Below are 18,055 nucleotides of genomic sequence, written 5' to 3'. Positions count from 1 at the left end.
TTTCAGGATCTAGGATTCCTTCCTTTGGAGATTTATCTATGTTTCAATAAGGAGACTCATCTTTATCTCCCTGAGTTAGACTGTATCCTGCCTGATTCCTACCGCCCCCCAGGATTGGAGAAATCCAAAAGGGGATGGAAGGAGCCACTTATTCATATGGCGGAGAGAAGTCATGATATCATAATCCCCTTTTAAGACTTTCTGGCATGCATGTCAAGGCGGCATTCCCCGGCAAGGATGATGGGGAGATTTGACTGTCTTGGACGGTATTGTCTCTTTAACCTCGATGTTTCCGAGAAGCCACTGCAGAGTTCTAATATGTCACAATTCAAATGTCAACATGTTGTTGGAAAGGAAGCTAATAAGTTAAACCTTTGAGAGATGCCAAAAAAGTCGAGGTGATTCAAATTGTTGAGAGAAGTCCATTGTTTTCTAAGGGGAAATAGGATTCCAGAATGAAACGTGGTCCTTAGAAGCCTTTAACTGAAAGATAAAGAACACAACAAAAAAGTAAACACACATTTGATAACACACACACGCAGACAGACACACAGATAGACACAGACACAGTTATACACAGACACACATAGACACACAGATAGACACAGACACACAGACACTCTCTCTCTCTCTCTCTCTCTCTCTCTCTCTCTCTCTCTCTCTCTCTCTCTCTCTCTCTCTCTCTCTCTCTCTCTCTCTCAACATCAACTCTCCCTTCTCTGAGAAGCTTCCCTTCCCCTCTATGACTATTTTGCTAGTCTTCTCCGAGGACAGACCAGACAAGGAAAAAGGGATTGGAGAGTGTTTATCCTCTTTCTGTCAACATCACAGTCCCCCCTCCTTTTATGTAGGAACAGCACAGAACCTCAAAACAAGAGACTCTCATGAACCTCTGTCTCACCAACACTGAGCTCGATGAGGCAGCAACACTTGAGCTTTTTTGTTTGTTTGTTTGTTTGTTTCTGGCTAGCCCCATAGGCTTGTGGGAATTAATCTGGTGTTCAGGGAATGATTCATAGATTATTTGAGGATGGGGAGGTGAGAAACTAATCAGAGGAAATGTGCTTCTTTACATTATTTTTAGATTGTATGGAAAGAGAGAGAAAAAAAAAACAAGAGAGAGCGACAGACAGACACACATAGAGACAGGAGAGAGAGAGGGGGGGGAGGAGGGGGAGGAAGGGGAAGAGGGAGAGGGGAAGGGAAAGGGGCAGATAGAGAGACACAGAGAGAGACAGAGACTGACTCAGCCTTGTAGAAAATAAACAATTGGGTTTTAGGGCCACCTACTGGAAAAAAGTGGCATATTCTTATGCTTCAGGGTACTATTTATGTTTTTCAATTAATTTCAATTTCAATTTTACAGTCTTTTGGCTGTAACTGCTCCTCTTACTCCTCACATTATCTTGTATTTACCTCTCTGGGATAACATTGTATTCCCTTAGCAGATGTCAGCTCCTTCCAAACAAGTCTTGAATTTTTTGAATTTGGCCTTGTAGCTTTGCAACCTAACATAGAGCCTGGCACATAATAGACACTTAATAAACACTCATTTTGAAGTCTATATTGTTGTGACTGGCTAAGTCAGCTCTCTTTTAGACAGGGCTCCTAAAATTTTGTGGGAGGGCAGCAATAGTAAATGGCCTTGCAATCACTTCTAGATTTAAGTAGGTCCTTTAAAATTGTGTGAATTCTCTGTTTGTCTTTTTTCTATATTTCTGCCTCTGTCTCTTTGTCTTTGGCTCTCTCTTTTTATATCTGATTGTCTCTCTGTTTTTGTCTGTCTGTCTCTCTCTGTCTGTCTGTCTCTATCTCTCCATCTAGTTTTTTTTTTTTTTTTGGTCTGTCTCCATCTCTCTGTTTTTCTGTCTCTTTATCTCTGTCTCAATCTTTCTCTGTCCTTTATGTTTTTTTTTTTTTTTTTATGGACTAGAGGAATGGCCAGCAAGGTAGGAGGTTACAATCCAGTAGTATAAGCACAAGGATTATATGGTCAGAAGTTTGGGAAATGGGTTGCGCTCATCCTCCTTATTTAAAAAAAAAAAAAAAATTGTGAATCTGTCTTGGATCCAGCTGCACCATTCTAGTTCACCATTACTCCCCTCCTCCTCCCACTACAACCCAACCTCTACCCATGCAACTGAAGCAGCTATGCAGACAGATACCCTAACTTCACCTGGTGCCCCCCATGCTTTCCACCAGATCAATTCAAGGCTGTTCTAGGGACCCCTTAAAGGAAGGAGGGATCTGCTTTCAGAAGCAGTGGCTTGTAAGAACAAATCCTCCTTAGATGGGATACAGAGGACGAGGAGGCATGCATGGATTGGAACCATTGTTTTATATTTTCTCTTTCCATCCTTCCAATTTCTCCATCTCAATCTTTATATCTTTGACTCCTCACTCAGCTGTTGTCTTCAAACAGTCACCAGCAATCTCTTAATTGCCTTCTCCCACTCCTCTTCCTTTTTGATGTCTTTATGATGTTGGGTGTTATTGGCCACTCTCTACTCTTGGGCACCCATTTTTTCTCACTCAGTTTCTGAAGTGGATTGTCTATAAAAAACAAACATCCCTTCTTTCTCTCTCTCCCCCTCACAGCCATACAATTAATTTAGAAGCAGAATTTTCTAGTCTTGTGTTAAAATTTTCCAAAGTGTTTCATTGAGTTTGAATTCATTTATTGCAAAAAATGAAATGTAAAATCTTTCAGTGAATTTGTAAGAATAGGTGATTTACATCAGGTTATTAGAAATTTAGTAGCTGAATTTCAACAAAAAAACTTTTGCAAAATGGGTTGTTCTTTGTTCTTGAAGAGGACTATGATATCAGGGAGGTGATGCAAGGGATTTGAATTAAGTGAGAGCTGGCTGTGCAAGGTCACTTGCCTCACTCTCCCCTCCAGAACCATCTGGGTCCAGTGGCCAGATGTAGATCAGGACGACTGGTCAATGGTATTGAACGTTAGTTAGAGTCACCAGTGATAACCTTGCTTTTATTTATAACTCTGTGTTTGTGATATATCCTTTTCCATTATGGCAACTGTTAAAACTAAGTATTTTAAAATGATTATCTTCAAATTGTCACTTTGCTAAGGGTTGAACCAAGATATTAAAAAAATCACAAATCTTATTTATATTGCTCTTACTAAATATACCATCATCAATGCCATTTTCTTGAGAGCAAAGATTTTCATTCTTATTGAAATATTATATCCAAAATATTGTTTCATCTTAATTCATCATTCTTAATGTCTCTGTGCTTTATAATGTACAGAATCTTTAGCATAGTATTAAATGTATATAATTTATAAATAAGTAAAATATTATTCTTTTAGAAGGGCTCAAATTCATTTGTTTATCTATTTAAACTGATAAGTTTGGTTAGCCAATACAAAGTTTGGAGAACCCCCTCCAAACTTTCCATCTCAACTAGGCTTTTGTCTATAGAGTGAACACTATGTATTTGTTCAATGCTTATTATTTAGAACATTACTTTGTAGCATAAGATTATTTGTAGACTGATGGGAAGCTAGCACGTTATTCCAATTTCACAGAAAAGGCACCTGAGACTCAGCGAGGCATCTTGACCAGTGTTTTGTAATGAAAAGGGAAGCTGGCCCTCAAAGACACATTTTCTGATTTATTATTAATAATAATAATAGCTAACACTTATGTAACTCTTATTATGTGCCAGGCAGTATGCTAACATTTTTACAGTTTTTATCTCATGTTTCTTCATTAGAACTATTATTATCTTCATTTTACAGAGGAGGAAACTGAGGCAAACAGGGACTAGTGACTTCATTAAGTGTCTGAGCATGGATTTGAACTCGGGTCTTCTTTACTCCTTACTCAGCATTCTATCCATTATGTCATCTAGCTACTCACTGATTTTGGCTAACCTGGTCTACACAAATATTTCTACAATGATATTGTCTACAATATTATTTACATAACTTTATTGTTGTTCATATTTTCCCCTTTTTTTGAGGGGCAAATGTACATCCCAATGACTTTATCTCTTTAAGCTGAGTTCTTAGGTTACATCAATAAGTCATTAAATATTTATTAAAAAACCTATTATTTACCAGGCTCTGTGCTGGGAATACAATTAATAAAGACAGTCTCTCTTCTCAAAGCCATCCTTAGATGGTTTAAAAAATAAATGCCAGTATTGCTTTTCCCAAAGATCCCTGAAATTCATTCTCCAAGGTAGGGCAGCCTTAGATAGGTGGTCCTATTTGCATCAATAAGTTAGACATTTAGTTCTGTTCTTTCTTCCAGTAACTACCATGAGGCATAGATTTTAGAGTCAGGTAAACACTGTATAATCCATGACCTACTTTGTAGTAATTGGAAAGAATGTTCCATTGGTCCAACCCTATGAATTTATGTATTGTGATAGTGAGGTCAGGTCCCACTGTTAACTAGCTGCCACTAGACCCAAGACTAGAATCTACTGGCTTCTATCCCATTGTTCTTGCCCTTCCACCTCACTGCCTTTTGCCAATTTGCACAGCCCCCATTTATTAAGTATTGCTTGCTTGCGTATTAGATATATCAAGGAACAAGGGGGAAAGTAGAAGGCAGAGTTTAACCAGGAATAGCTATAACTAAAACAAAGTCACAGCAATACCAGGCAATGCATAGCCAGTTCATCTTGTGTAAGATAGAGTAAGGGATGTGACTTTGGATGTAGAAAAGCAAAGAGATCATACATAGTATACATAAAGCTTGTTTTTAGTTCCCTATTTGAAATCTTTGCTTCAGGAAATAAATAAATAGATAATTTAGTTTATGGCATGTAATCAAGGGATCAACAAATATCCATTAAACACCAACTCTATACCAGGCGTTGAAGAATTTGGGAATCAGCACTTACCAATCAACTTTCTGTCCTTCACCTTCCTTGTTTCTCAGTAGATTTGTTTGGAAGTGCTATTTCAAGAGGTGGTGTTAGAAGTAATGGCATTATTTAAAGCCACAGGTGTTTTATCTGTAAAAATCAGAGGGCTGGATTTCATTGTCCCTTTTAGCTCTTTTTGTTGCTCTTTATAGTAAAGAGATTCACTTTTAATTGACTGTATACTAAGAGCCGACAGATATTGCAGTATATGAGCATGTCTATGTGTGTTTGTGCTAGCAAATGAGATCATTTGTGGAAAATATCTTGCAAATCCAAATGTACTATAGAAATGTTAAGTTCTTCTCACTACCACTCTGTTTGATTTCAAGATTTCTCTCTCTCTCTCTTTTTTTTCCTCTTTTAGATATTTTATAGAGTAGTTACCGACATTGAACCTGGAGAAGAGCTCTTACTGTACATGAAGAGTGAAGAGTACTCCCATGAAGCAATGGCACCCGATATTCATGGTTAGTAACTTCTGGAGATGTAATATGTTCTCAGAGTGGCAGTTCTCAAAGCATGATTTGAGAATCTCCTGGAGGGCCTTTAAGACTCTTTCTAGGAGGCTGATGGGTCAAAACTTTTTATAATTCTCCTAAATGTTTTCATTTCCAATATATATATAATTCCCCACAGTTCTTTGTTAGGGTCTTCAGTAATTTTTAAAAGTGTAAAGGGTTGCAGAAACCACAATTTCAGGAACTTTGACTTAAAGAATGGGTATACAAAAGTACAATTGAATATTGTTGTTCATGCCGATGGAATTGGTAAATTAGAATATTTGCTTGATGGTTACTATGATTAGTTAATGAAAGTAATGAAAGTTTGACAGTTATTATGAAGAATATATATATATATATATATATATATATATATATGTATAATTTGATCTTGGTCTAGTATATTTTATGAAACTAAGGAAAGCTGATCATTCCCCAGAAAATAAAAAAGGAAGACTTTCTTGAGATACACACACACACACACACACACACACACACACACACACACACACACATACAGATCATAGACTGAAACTGAAAGAAATCTTAGAAGTGTTTTGACTCTAACTCCTTAATTTTATAAATGAGGAAACTGAGTCACAGAGAAGATAATAATTTGTTCAGGATCCAACAGATAATAAGTGTATGAGATAAAATTCAAATCCAGATCTTTTTGATTCCAAATCCAACATATTGTCTACTACACTGTGCTGAAAAGTTGGATTTGAAGCCGTTTGGTTGGAATGCTTTGTCATTGCCCTTGCCAATATAAGAATCCCTTTATTACTGTATTCAATACCAGTAAGCTTGTCTTAAATGAAAGTCATAAATCCCTGGCCTGGAAATATTTCATTAATATAATATATCCTACTAATTTGGGGGGAGGAAAAAGAACACTTCTCTTACTTGACACTTGTAAGGTGATGTTGTACCTAAATGTAATTACTTCATATAGAAAGATATTGAAAGAGCTTTCCCCCAATTTGTCTGAGATGTAATTGAAGAATTGAGAACTACCAAGGAAGTCTCTGTCCCAAACTGGGATGCAAATCTCATCAGCAGTAAATAAATCTGGTGTGGAGGGAGGAAAGAAGGTAAAGAGTGACATCAAAAGGGGGAGAGATGATAGGGTGGGGGAGAGGAAAGAAGGAAGGGACAATGGGAGGGAGAAAGAGAGAGAGAGAGACAGAGAGAGAGAGACAGAGAGAGAGATAGAAAGAGACAGAGAGAGAGATAGAAAGAGACAGAGAGAGAGAGAGAGAGAGAGAGAGAGAGAGAGAGAGAGAGAGAGAGAGAGAGAGACAGTCACAGAGACACAAAGAGAGACAGACAGACACGTACACAGGGACATACACACACAGAGAAAGACAGACACAGACACAGACAGAGATAGAGATAGACAGAAAGATTATTTTCCTTGAAGTCTTGGAATTTATGTTAGCCTTTCATGGACTGAGGGTGTATGTGTATATGGGGGGTAGGGCAAAAAATCAGGCAGGATAATCATCATTAGTTCAGAGGGTTGAGTTAGAAAAATCAAAATGCCTGTACTGATTTAAGGTCCTGGGAAGTAAGTTAACCATGCCATTTTTTTCTTTTATTTCTCATCACCTAAAATATGAACTCTTTTTAAGGAAAGAGGCAAGTTTAGCGGAAGAGAAAGATCATTGACCTTAGCATCTGGGGTCCAAATTTATATCATGGCTCTGCCCTTTACTTTCTGTGTAACCTTGTACAAAATGTATAACATTTTTTTTTAAAAAGTCAGTCTCCTAATCTGCAAATTAGAGGTTATTTGTGGTAAGGAATATATAATATATAAATATGAGAGAATTATTATAACCTAGTGATACCCTAGATTCTGGGGTATTCTTACATAGTTAACAAATCATAGATTAATAAAATTTGACAATTTGGAGGAATGGCTAGTCCTACCTCCCATTCAGTGGATTACATTTGGATAAATTTCTGCCCAGTGCTGGCCTGAGAGAGAATTCGCCACCTGCCAGGGAAGCCTGTTCCACTGATAGAAAGTCCTGCTCATTAGGAAATATATATATATATATATCAGTTTTTGTTAACTTCTTTCTGTTGGTTCCTGTCTGGCCTTTTGAGCATATGGTCTATAAACAAGTTGTGTTCACCCCAGAAAGAGCTACTGGTCTGGGACACATGAACCCCATGAAGAAAAGCCCCATTGCTTTCCTAAATTCTCTCTCTCACACAGCAGGGGGGAAGACTTGGCTAAATGAAAACCAGAATCTGACGTCCCCTCTGATGTTATGTTTCCTTAAACAATTGTATTTTTAACTTTAAAAGTTTTCCCAACAGTTGTTCTTCCCCTCCCCTGCCCCACCACTCCTCCTCTTCAAAAAAGCAAATTATTAGTCCAAAAGACAATAAAAGGTTATCTTGGATTGAGTGGATGGTTGAATTCCCTTTGGGTCTTTGACTGCTATTCATAAATTATGGGCATTCGCGATGCCCTTGATTAAACCACAGTGTTATTCATTCTGGTCCCATGTGATAGCATGAGTCTAAGTGCGTCTATGGTCTTTGTTTATTACTTTCCATTTACAGGAGCCTTAGCGTTCTGAGGTGGTGACCTATCCCTTTTAAACAGGCCAAAAGCCATGTTATTGACAGCTCTGCTTTTTGACTCATTTTGTGACTCTAGCTTCTGCACGTGGGAGTGGGTTTATATCAGTTGGGTTCCATGAAGAGAAAGCTGGATTTTAAGAGAAAAATATTAGGACCCCATGTCCAGCCACATCTGGCTTCCTGGGAGTTTTTAGACTAATAAAAACACAGGTATAGTGATCTCTCTCTCTCTCTTACACACACACACACACACACACACACACACACACACACACACATACACACATATATCATACCCATTGAAACAGATGCTCAGGCCCAGGGATGAATTCAAACCCAAATGGCCCTGAGAGGGACAGTCTTGTTGGAAAATATGAGTAAGAATGGAAATTAAGTGGCTATTAATGTGATGGAAGCACTGACTCAGGACTCTGCTCACTCACTTTCTTGGTAACTAACCTTTAACCTCCCTGGGTCTTAGATTTCTTACCTATGAAATGAGTAAGGGGGCTGACCAGGTGACATCTGAAGCTCATGCTCTTATAATTTCTGGGGCTCTTATAATTTCAGGTGTGATTATAGGAAAGAGTCTGAGGATAGATATGGAGAGGAGAGTTCCTTAACCCCCAGAGGTGTGTTATTGTGTAGCTCGTTTCTGAGCTGGCCATGATGCTGGCAAAGAGCTCCAAGTTCTTAGATGGTGAGGTCGCTGGCTGATAGCTGAACTCCCTGAGCTGGGGAAATGGGCCCAGTCTACTTATCTGTTGCCGCAGCATCTGCCTTGGTTTTACAGAAGAGCGACAGTACCGTTGTGAGGACTGTGACCAGCTCTTCGAGTCCAAAGCTGAACTAGTGGACCACCAGAAGTTCCCCTGCAGCACCCCTCACTCGGCCTTCTCCATGGTGGAAGAGGACTTTCAGCCAAAGCTGGACAGTGAGAGTGACCTCCGAGAGATGCAGGAAATCCAGGAATGTAAAGAGTGTGACCAAGTCTTTCCAGATTTGCAAAGGTTAGGAATGCCATCCTGAGAGCTGTATTTGCAATAATCATTCAATACCATTTCATAAATGCTGAGGAGTTCATTGGGTGGGAAGGTTGGAAATGACCTATTTTCAGGCTGGCATGCCAGGAAATTTTTGAAGGATTGTATTGTTACCTGAAAAACACAATGTAGAATATTTTATGTGTGATCAAGAGATATTTTTGTATGTGAAGCTGGGAAAAGTGTTTTACTGCTTTTGATAAAGCACCTTCTGTACTGAATGAATTCAATCTCAACTGAAGACAACATTGTGAGAAATGGAAAGAACAGGGTACAGTTTTTACCCTCTCTTTCTCTTTTCTTTCCTCCCTTTATCTTTCTCCTTTCTTTCCCCCTTTTTCTATTTTCTTTCCTCTTGTCTCTTTTTCCTTCTCTGTCCCTCTTTTCTTCCTTCTTTCTTTTTCCTCTCTCTCTTCTTCTTTATAGAATTATCTATTTCAGTTGCCATGTTGAATCCTGTTGAGTTTACAATCCATTAAAATCCTCCCTTTCTCTTTCTCCTTTCTTTCCCCCTCTTTCTATTTTCTTTCCTCTTCTCTCTTTTTCCTTCTCTGTCCTTCTTTTCTTCCTTCTTTCTTTTTCCTCTCTCTCTTCTTCCTTACAGAATTATCTATTTCAGCTGCCATGTTGAATCCTGTTGAGTTTACAATCCATTAAAATCCTGTTTTTCCCCCTGCACATAAATATTGGTAGAGCCTTCATCTGGTATCTCTCAAGTTCTTTTTTAACCCAATTGTATGATTTTGATTTTATCTCTTTCAAGATTCATTTTATTAGATTTGGCCCATTGTTCAAGCCTGTTAAGATTTTTTTAACCCTAATTCTGTTTTTCCCCCAATAGTATTTTATTTTTGCAAATACATGCAAAGATGATTTTCAGCATTCACCTTTGCAAAACCTAGTGCTCCAAATTTTCTCCCTTTTTTCCTCCTTTCCCCTCTACAAGATAGCAAGCATTCTGATATAGTTAACCCTAATTCTTTGTCTAACGTGTAAGCCGTCCTTTTTGGCTTTATGTTTTCAAATCTGTCAAATCTAAACTCTTGATAGAACATTAAATATAATGGAGAGAATGCAGGCTTGAATACAGGGCAGACTTTCTGTCCTGGTATAGAAGCAGCTAGCCGGTGCAATGGATGGAGCACTGGGCCTGCTATCAGGAAGACCAGAGTTCAAGTGTAACCGCAGGCACATATTAAACTATGCATTTGGGCAAGTCATTTCACTTATGGCTCTCTGACTTAGTTTCTTCAACTGTAAATGGAGATAACAATGAAAAATACTTCCTAAAATTGCTTTAAGGTTCAAATAAGATTATATTGGTATATATAAAGTGTTTAACAGTGCCTGATACATAATAGGTGCTTTATAAATGTTATCTAAGTTGTCTTTATTATTATTATCATTTAATCAGTGTCTATAATTATTATGATTACTACATACTTAGTGCCTATGATAGTCCCTTCGAACATTATAAACACTAAATAAACCTTTCTGATTGATCTAGAATAAACATATACCTTTTAATATTAATCCATTAGGAAATGTTCTCTATTCTGATATTTAGTCATTAGTTTTGCAATTCTTGAATTCACCTAAGGGTATAATCACTCAACCTACATCTCTTCATCTGGTTCATGATGTCATGAAGCAATTTTGTCAAATGCCTTGCTGAAATACTGATATACTGTGTTTACAGTATTAGTCTGCTAACCCTTGAACAACAAGTGAAAAATAAAATCTTTTTTTTTTTTTAGTAAGATTTTTTTTTCTTCGTGAACCTAAACTGGCATTTTAAAATCCCAGCTTCACTTTCTAAATTCTTTTAAACTATCTCAGTAATAATATGTGAATAATTTTTTCTTCCTGCTAATTAAGATCAAGCTCAACAGTTAGTTGTTTGAAAAACTCACCTTTCCCCACATTTTAAAAATAGAGACAATTGCCAGTCTGTATGTAGTCCTTTTTCTTCCCAGTTTTTCAGAGATCATTGATAGCAGACGTACAGTTACATCCATAATTTCTTCAGTACTTTGGAATGTGCTTTGTCCATCTGTGGTGAATTGAACTCATTGTCAGTGTCTAGTTTCCTTCTTACCATCTCCTTTCTTATCTCAACTTTCACTTTTCTCTTAACTGTTCTGATTCTAGTTTTCTTTTATCTTTAAACTCTGATTTCCTTTCTCCCTCAATCTAGTCTGGGCCAGATCTTTCTTGTCAGTCCTTTCTTTCCTTCCTTATTTGTTATGGACTCGAGATGATGTGGTTACTTCCTCCCAAAGTTTCATATCATTTCTACTTTATCAATTAGTTCCTTCTAAGTATCAATCCTTTTATGTGCTCACTCTTTCTTTGAGGATTGTATTAATTGATAAAATTAATTGATAAAAGCTCACCAAGATTCATCCAGTTGCTCTGATTTTAGAAGAGAGAAAACTCCCGTAGATTTCTAGTTAACTCAAGATCCCCAGGATTCCTAAATATGGTGTGCTAGTTTTGTGTTCTATTTCCCAAACTCATAGTCTGTTTTCATAATCTGCTGAATGGAATGTAGTTTGCTGCCCCCATAAAAGGGTTTCTCTTTTTTCCTCTCTTGTTTTTTCACCCAAATGTTCTCTACCTGGTTTCCCCCTCTGGTTCATGGATTACCTCATTGAAATTTATCTTCTTAATATATAATGTCAAACCCCCACCCCACTTATCTAATCTCTTCTTTTTGAATAAGGTACATATGCCCTTTCATTGTGATATTTCAGTCATGAATCACACCCCATCAAGTCTTAATGCCTGTGAGGTCAAATTTACCCCCTTTCACTAAGAAATTTGATAAGGGAAAGGAAAAGGGCATAAAATACCAGTGCCATTGTGGTATTAGATTTTTTTTCAAGATCCAACAAGTATTTTAGTAGTAATTTTAATCCGTAGATTCTTATAGGAAATAGGCATTCATTATATTCCCTTGAAATGGAAAGATTTTTCCTAAGAATCTGGAATGTAGACCTCAGTTTTTTGATTGTTTTCCCCCCAGAAATAAATAAATAGATAATCCAAGACAGGCGAACAGTTATAAAAAATGCCAGAATTTTATACATCATATAATCTTGGTAGAATACAAGCATGCATATTATATAACTCCTGTCTCTTGTAGGGAGGGACTCTCATTTTTGTATTTAAATACCCCCTCAATTAGCACAGTCCCTAGTACTTTATAGGCACTTAATAAATGATGACTGATGAATCCTAAGTATGCATGGAGGCTACCTCAAGAGTCCACTTAAATTATTTAGTCCCATAGATGCTTTTTCCTTCAGTCATAAATTATCCATTTTGGTTGCCTAGTCAACACCAAACCCTTGGATAAGTGGCAATCACCAATTTTGCTGTTTACCTAAGACTAAGTTGGTGGTGGTGTTTGTTAATGGAAAAAACAAAAACAAAACCAAAAACATTTCTGGGTCCTTGGTTATGTCGTGGTGGTAGAAGGATAGGGAAAGTAAGAAAGAAAAAGCAATTCTTTTAGCCTATAAAAGAATAAAGAAGGAAATAATTAAAAAATAAAGCAGCCTTTGGAAAGAGAAGGATGATAAGAAAATTAGAGAAATATAGGTGTGACAATTCCAGGGGGGGATGGGGATCAGAGGAAGAAACTGGAGCTGGACTATATGGGGGAAAATCCTAGGAATTCATTTATTTCGTTAGGATAACTGGAAATTCTCATAAATATTTATTTACACATATAATATATAGCTTTTTTCTGTCATGAACCAGTTTATCAAACATTTGGAAGAGTCAACAGCACAAGGCCTTACACTGGATTTAAGGGGTACAGAGATAAAAATGAAACAGTCCCTCAAGAGATTTACATTGGAGTAAACTAAAAAAATGAATGGTTAACAAATCTAGGAATTTACATTTTAATGGACTGAAAAAGTATGTAATTAGGATATAGTTCAGTTTAATGTATCAACTAATTCCTTAGAATTTATTTTCTTTTCTATTTTTTTAAATGTTCCCATATGTTATAGAAATTGATCTGCTTTCCTTTGAGCTATAATGAAAGCTTTTTATAAAATTTGTGAAGGATGAGATTGAAACCCAATTGATAGCTTGGTCATCTTGCTTTCCCATAAAGAAGAATTGATTATTTTAGCTACAAACAGATTATCAAATTTTTAAGGAGCTGCAAATCTCCCTTATTACACTTCCAAGAACAAATCATCCCACCACTTCTTTAAAATATCCCTGAAAGGGAATAGCTTTGACTGATAAAGTCAATCTATTTCATTTTGAATAAGTTTAATTAATTAATTAAATTAATTTATTGTCACTGATATGTGCCTCACATCAGCTTTCCCCCATTGTGCCTAATTCTGCTCACTGGGGTCAAATTCATTCATCTCATCCATCTTCTCTTGAGCAATATTTCAAATACTTGAACACAGCTAGAATTTCTGCCCTTAGACATGTGAGAAAGAACACAAATGACAATAATAATGATGATGAAGAAGATGATTATAGATGGTATTAATAGAGAACTTCTAAAGTTTGAAAAGCACTTAAATATTTTGTCCTCAGAAAAACCTGGGAGGTAAGTCTTGCTATTATACCCATTTTACAGATGAGAAAAATGAGAAAGAGGTTAAGTGATTTGTCCAGGTCATACAGCTAGTCAGGTTTAGTGCTCTGTAAATTGTGCTATGTAGTTGCAGCTAAGCTGCATCGGAGTCATTAGGACTAACTTTCTTCATGTTACACATGGGGAAACTGAGGCATATAGAACAAAAATGATTTGGCCAAATCACACAAATGCTAACAATAGCCATTGTGCTCTAAGTTTACTAAACACTTTACATGTTGTATATCATTTGAAGTAGAGATTATTACCATCCCTAGTTTACAAGAGAATCCCAAGATCATTAGTATCTTCCCTTCCCATTAGTATCTGAGTTTGAATTTGAACTCAGTTCTGCCTTAATTAAGATCAGTGATCTATCCACTGCTTCATCTTGTCTTCAACTCCAAGCTGCTTTGGAATTGCCAGTACCAGTACTTATATCAAAAGCCAGTGAATTTCTACTATGCTATTCTAGTTTTCCATGATGTTATAGTGGGAGAGAATTGTCATCTCTGTTGATGAAAGCCACTGAAAATAAATGTTGGTACTACGGTGCTTATGGCTATTGGACTTTTTGGTGGTTGGAGTTATAGTTTCCCTTCTGTATAATGCTAATTTTATCTTGCTGTGCCTCAGTGTGTGTGGTAGATATATATATATATATATATATATATATATATATATATATATATATATATATATATATATGTATATATATGTATATATATGTACATATATAGATAGATAGATAGATATAGATATATAGATATATTGTAGATGTACAGTGCCCTCAAATTAACATTAATTAGTGAGAGTAGAATTCATGTGGCTGTGACAGGAGAAGAAATTGAAATTCAATATGGGCCACTTCATCTGCTCACCTCAGAAAATGATTGGCTGCAGTTACTTATTTGTATTTCTCACTGACTACACACTGCCTATAAATTATGTCCAATGTGGAGTCAAGAAAACGTCCCTGGTGGTTAAATATGGGGAGGGCCTCCTCTGAGAAGCTCCTGGTCAGGCATCTGTCCTCTTAGCTGGGAATCTGAGATCTCATTCATGGAAAGACTGCCCGACATTTTTCTTCTGTCTCTTCCCTAATGTCTCAATTCATCTCAGCTCATATTTTCCTTTCTTTCCAGGGTCATTTTGGGAAGTTGCCTTTTCGCTGCCAACTTAGTTTCCCATATGGCGATAAGGGTGGAAACAAAAGGCCTTTCTTCACCCAAAGACAGACACACATTAATGACCGAGTGCCTCATTACATGTTCTTAAGTTTCCTCTGTTTGAGTGTTTGTAGTTGAATTAAGTGAGTCTTAGCAGCACGTGCTACTGTCAGAATCCTGCACAGGAAGGAGACCCAGAACAAGGGGCTCATTGTCTGCTGTGCCCATAGGTTGGCAGATGACCCAATGGTGGAAGGAACAGAGGATAGTGCTTTACTGTATCAGTCATACGAGATGTATTTCTCTGCCTTTTTTCCAGCTTGCTTCTTTTGAGCACTGGCCCCACATGTCCCCATGTTTCCCCTTTATCTTATTTTTTTTAGTGAGATCAGTTGAATCAACTGACTACTGATTTGTAGTGTGTGATTTTTTTTTTAACAGTTATTCAAATCAATTTTTGCCTTCACAGCCTGGAGAAACACATGTTGTCGCATACGGAAGAGAGAGAATACAAGTGTGATCAGTGTCCCAAGGCTTTTAACTGGAAGTCCAACTTAATTCGCCACCAGATGTCACATGATAGTGGAAAACATTACGAATGCGAGAATTGTGCCAAGGTACCGTGAATTTGTAGGCTATTTGGCCCCTATCTATAATTCTGCTCCTTCTCCATCCATCACTTGCTACAGAAAAACAGGCCCTGAGTGGAGAAGCGATAAATATCTCAGAAAAAGAGGAGAAAGTGTACAATGCTAAAAGGCATTGGAATAGTGAAGAAAAACACTTAGTGGGTATCCTTTTATTTTTGCAAGGTGTTTATGGTGGGCCCCAGGACATTCTGGGGAGATTCCGGATTCTACAGACTGTTTTATGGAATTAGAGGCTGTGAATATCTGGCATACTGTGTACGACTCTATTTCGTGCACATATACACAAATGCATCTATTTCTATGCTATTTTGCTTCTGGAAAATATAAGCTCCTTGAGGGCAAGAACTGTTCTGCATTTTGTCCAAGTGTTCTCCACAATTAGTATATGGTATATGCATGCATTGTATAAATGTAGTCATTGATAAGGGTGGCCAGGAGGCAACATAATGAATGCACAGAGCACCAGGCCTGCAGTCAAAAAGACTTATCTTCATGAGTTCAAGTCCAGCCTTGACATTTCCTAGCTGTGTGGCTCTGGACAAGTCACTTAACCTTTCTTGTCTCAGCTTCCTCATCTATAAAATAAGCTGGAGAAGAAAATAGGATCTTTGCCAAAATAATACCAAATGGGATTAGGAAGAGTTAAGATATATCTATGCATAGAACACTCACATGTCAACATGCAAGTAGGTAGACACAGACACATATACACACACGGATTTATGAATATTTATATGTGTCTGATATGTAATAAATGCTTCATATTGTTTAATACAAAATATTAAAAATATATGATATTAACAGCTGGCATTTATACAGCATTCGAAAGTTTGAAAAGTGTTATTTAACATTATTTCTTTAAAATGTTTTTTTTTTCTTAAAGCTTTTTATTTTCAAAACATATGCATGGATAATTTTTAACATTAAACTTTGCAAAACCTTGTGTTCCAAATTTTTTTCCTCCCTTCCTTCACCCTCTCCCCTAGACAGCAAGTAATCCAATATATAATATATATTATTTCATTTGATCCTCCCAACAGTCCTATGAGGTAGGTGCTATTATTATCTCTATTTTACAGTTTAGGAAATTGAGGCAAAAAGAAATTAAGGGACTTGCTCAGGGTCACTCAACTAGTAATTGTCTGAGGTGGAACCTGAATTCAACTTTGCTGTGTTATTCATATAAGATGCATTTCTCTGCATTTTCTCCAGCTTGCTTCTTTTAAGCACTGGCCCCACATGTCTCCATGTTTTCCCCCTTATCTTAGTTTTTTTTTTTTTTAAGTGAGATCAATTGAATCAAGTGACTATTGATTGTGATTTCAAGTCTATCTAGTACTTTATCCATCTAAAAATAGTATGTGTATATTATATGTATGGCATATATTGCCATATATTATAAATTATATATAGTATATTGGATATATATATAATATAAATATACTATATTATATTTATATATTGACACATATATAGAAATGGGCAATTATATAATATTTGCACACATTAGACAATTATATATGTGCATATATTAGATACCAATTATATAATATGTGCATATATTATACTCTAGTTATATGCATTTATTAGAATGTAGTAAGACTTGGAATTGGGAAGGCATATGTCCAACTGGGAAGCAAATCTTGCTACATGCATCTACTAGCTGTGTGAATTATTTAACTTCTGTCTGCCTCAGTTTCGTCATCTGATAAATGGGAGTATCTCAGATTCATTGTGAGGATCAAGTGAAATAGCACGTGCAAAGAGCTTTGTTAATCTTAAAGTGCTGTATTATTATTTATTTTAATTATATTATTATTTTAAAATGAGCAACTTGTGAGGAAGTTAGCAAATTTTGTGATATTGGCAGTGACTGTTAAGGACATTTTCCACCCACATTCTTGCATGATGTGATTTGGCCACTGGCCTAGGAGGCCAATCCAATAAGCACTTAGTGATTAAATATGTATAAACATAGGGCATTGTTCTCGATACAGAGAAAAAAAAATAACAAGTATCAGCGCCCTTATAAGCCTTACCTTTTACTGGGGGATGAGGGGAACTGGGGAGTGGGATATAGCATCTAAACAGATAAATACAAATAGGATAATTTGAGGTGGGAAGGAAAGCCCTTTAATTAGTGATACAGGAAAAGATCCTGTTGATGTGACTCTTGAAGAAGGCTGGGGAATCTCAGTACAGAAATTGGGGGTGAAGGGAGGGAGGATATTCTGCAGAGTTGGCAGATGGAATCCTGAACAGGCCAGTTTTAACTCAAACATCGAGTGTCTACAAGAAAAGAATATTCTCCCATATCTCAAGGAGGGTTCTGTATAAATAAATTCATCAGATCTCCTCCATTGTATCAAAAGCAAAATGCAAAACAGTCCTTGAATTACGGAAATGTCCGGTGGCTCATAGGCACTTATGGAAATATCTGTGGCTGAGGAAGTCAGAGATAACAGCAATTGTTATCTTTCCATTTTTGTACTCGTGAATTAAAAAAAAAAAAAACACTGAAATTTGACAGGATGTGTCTCTGGGAGATATATGAGACCCTTAAGGGATTCAG

The 18,055-nt window shown here is 36.8% G+C and overlaps 1 protein-coding gene across 12 annotated transcripts in view; it reads left to right on the top strand.

Moving 5' to 3' along the window:
• MECOM (MDS1 and EVI1 complex locus) overlaps positions 1 to 18,055 on the top strand; it is a 678,098-nt gene that overhangs the window by 619,389 nt on the left and 40,654 nt on the right. For all 12 annotated transcript variants that reach the window (XM_074298148.1, XM_074298147.1, XM_074298145.1 and 9 more), the window contains 3 exons: positions 5,270 to 5,372; positions 8,800 to 9,016; positions 15,303 to 15,450. In XM_074298148.1, coding sequence (XP_074154249.1) covers positions 5,270 to 5,372; positions 8,800 to 9,016; positions 15,303 to 15,450 — 468 coding nt within the window. The remainder of the gene's footprint in view (positions 1 to 5,269; positions 5,373 to 8,799; positions 9,017 to 15,302; positions 15,451 to 18,055) is intronic.

Source organism: Sminthopsis crassicaudata, chromosome 3 (assembly GCF_048593235.1).
Source record: "Sminthopsis crassicaudata isolate SCR6 chromosome 3, ASM4859323v1, whole genome shotgun sequence".
Lineage (NCBI taxonomy): Eukaryota > Metazoa > Chordata > Mammalia > Dasyuromorphia > Dasyuridae > Sminthopsis > Sminthopsis crassicaudata.
The sequence above is the reverse complement of the archived record's forward strand: the minus strand, read 5'-3'. Positions and strand labels throughout refer to the sequence as shown.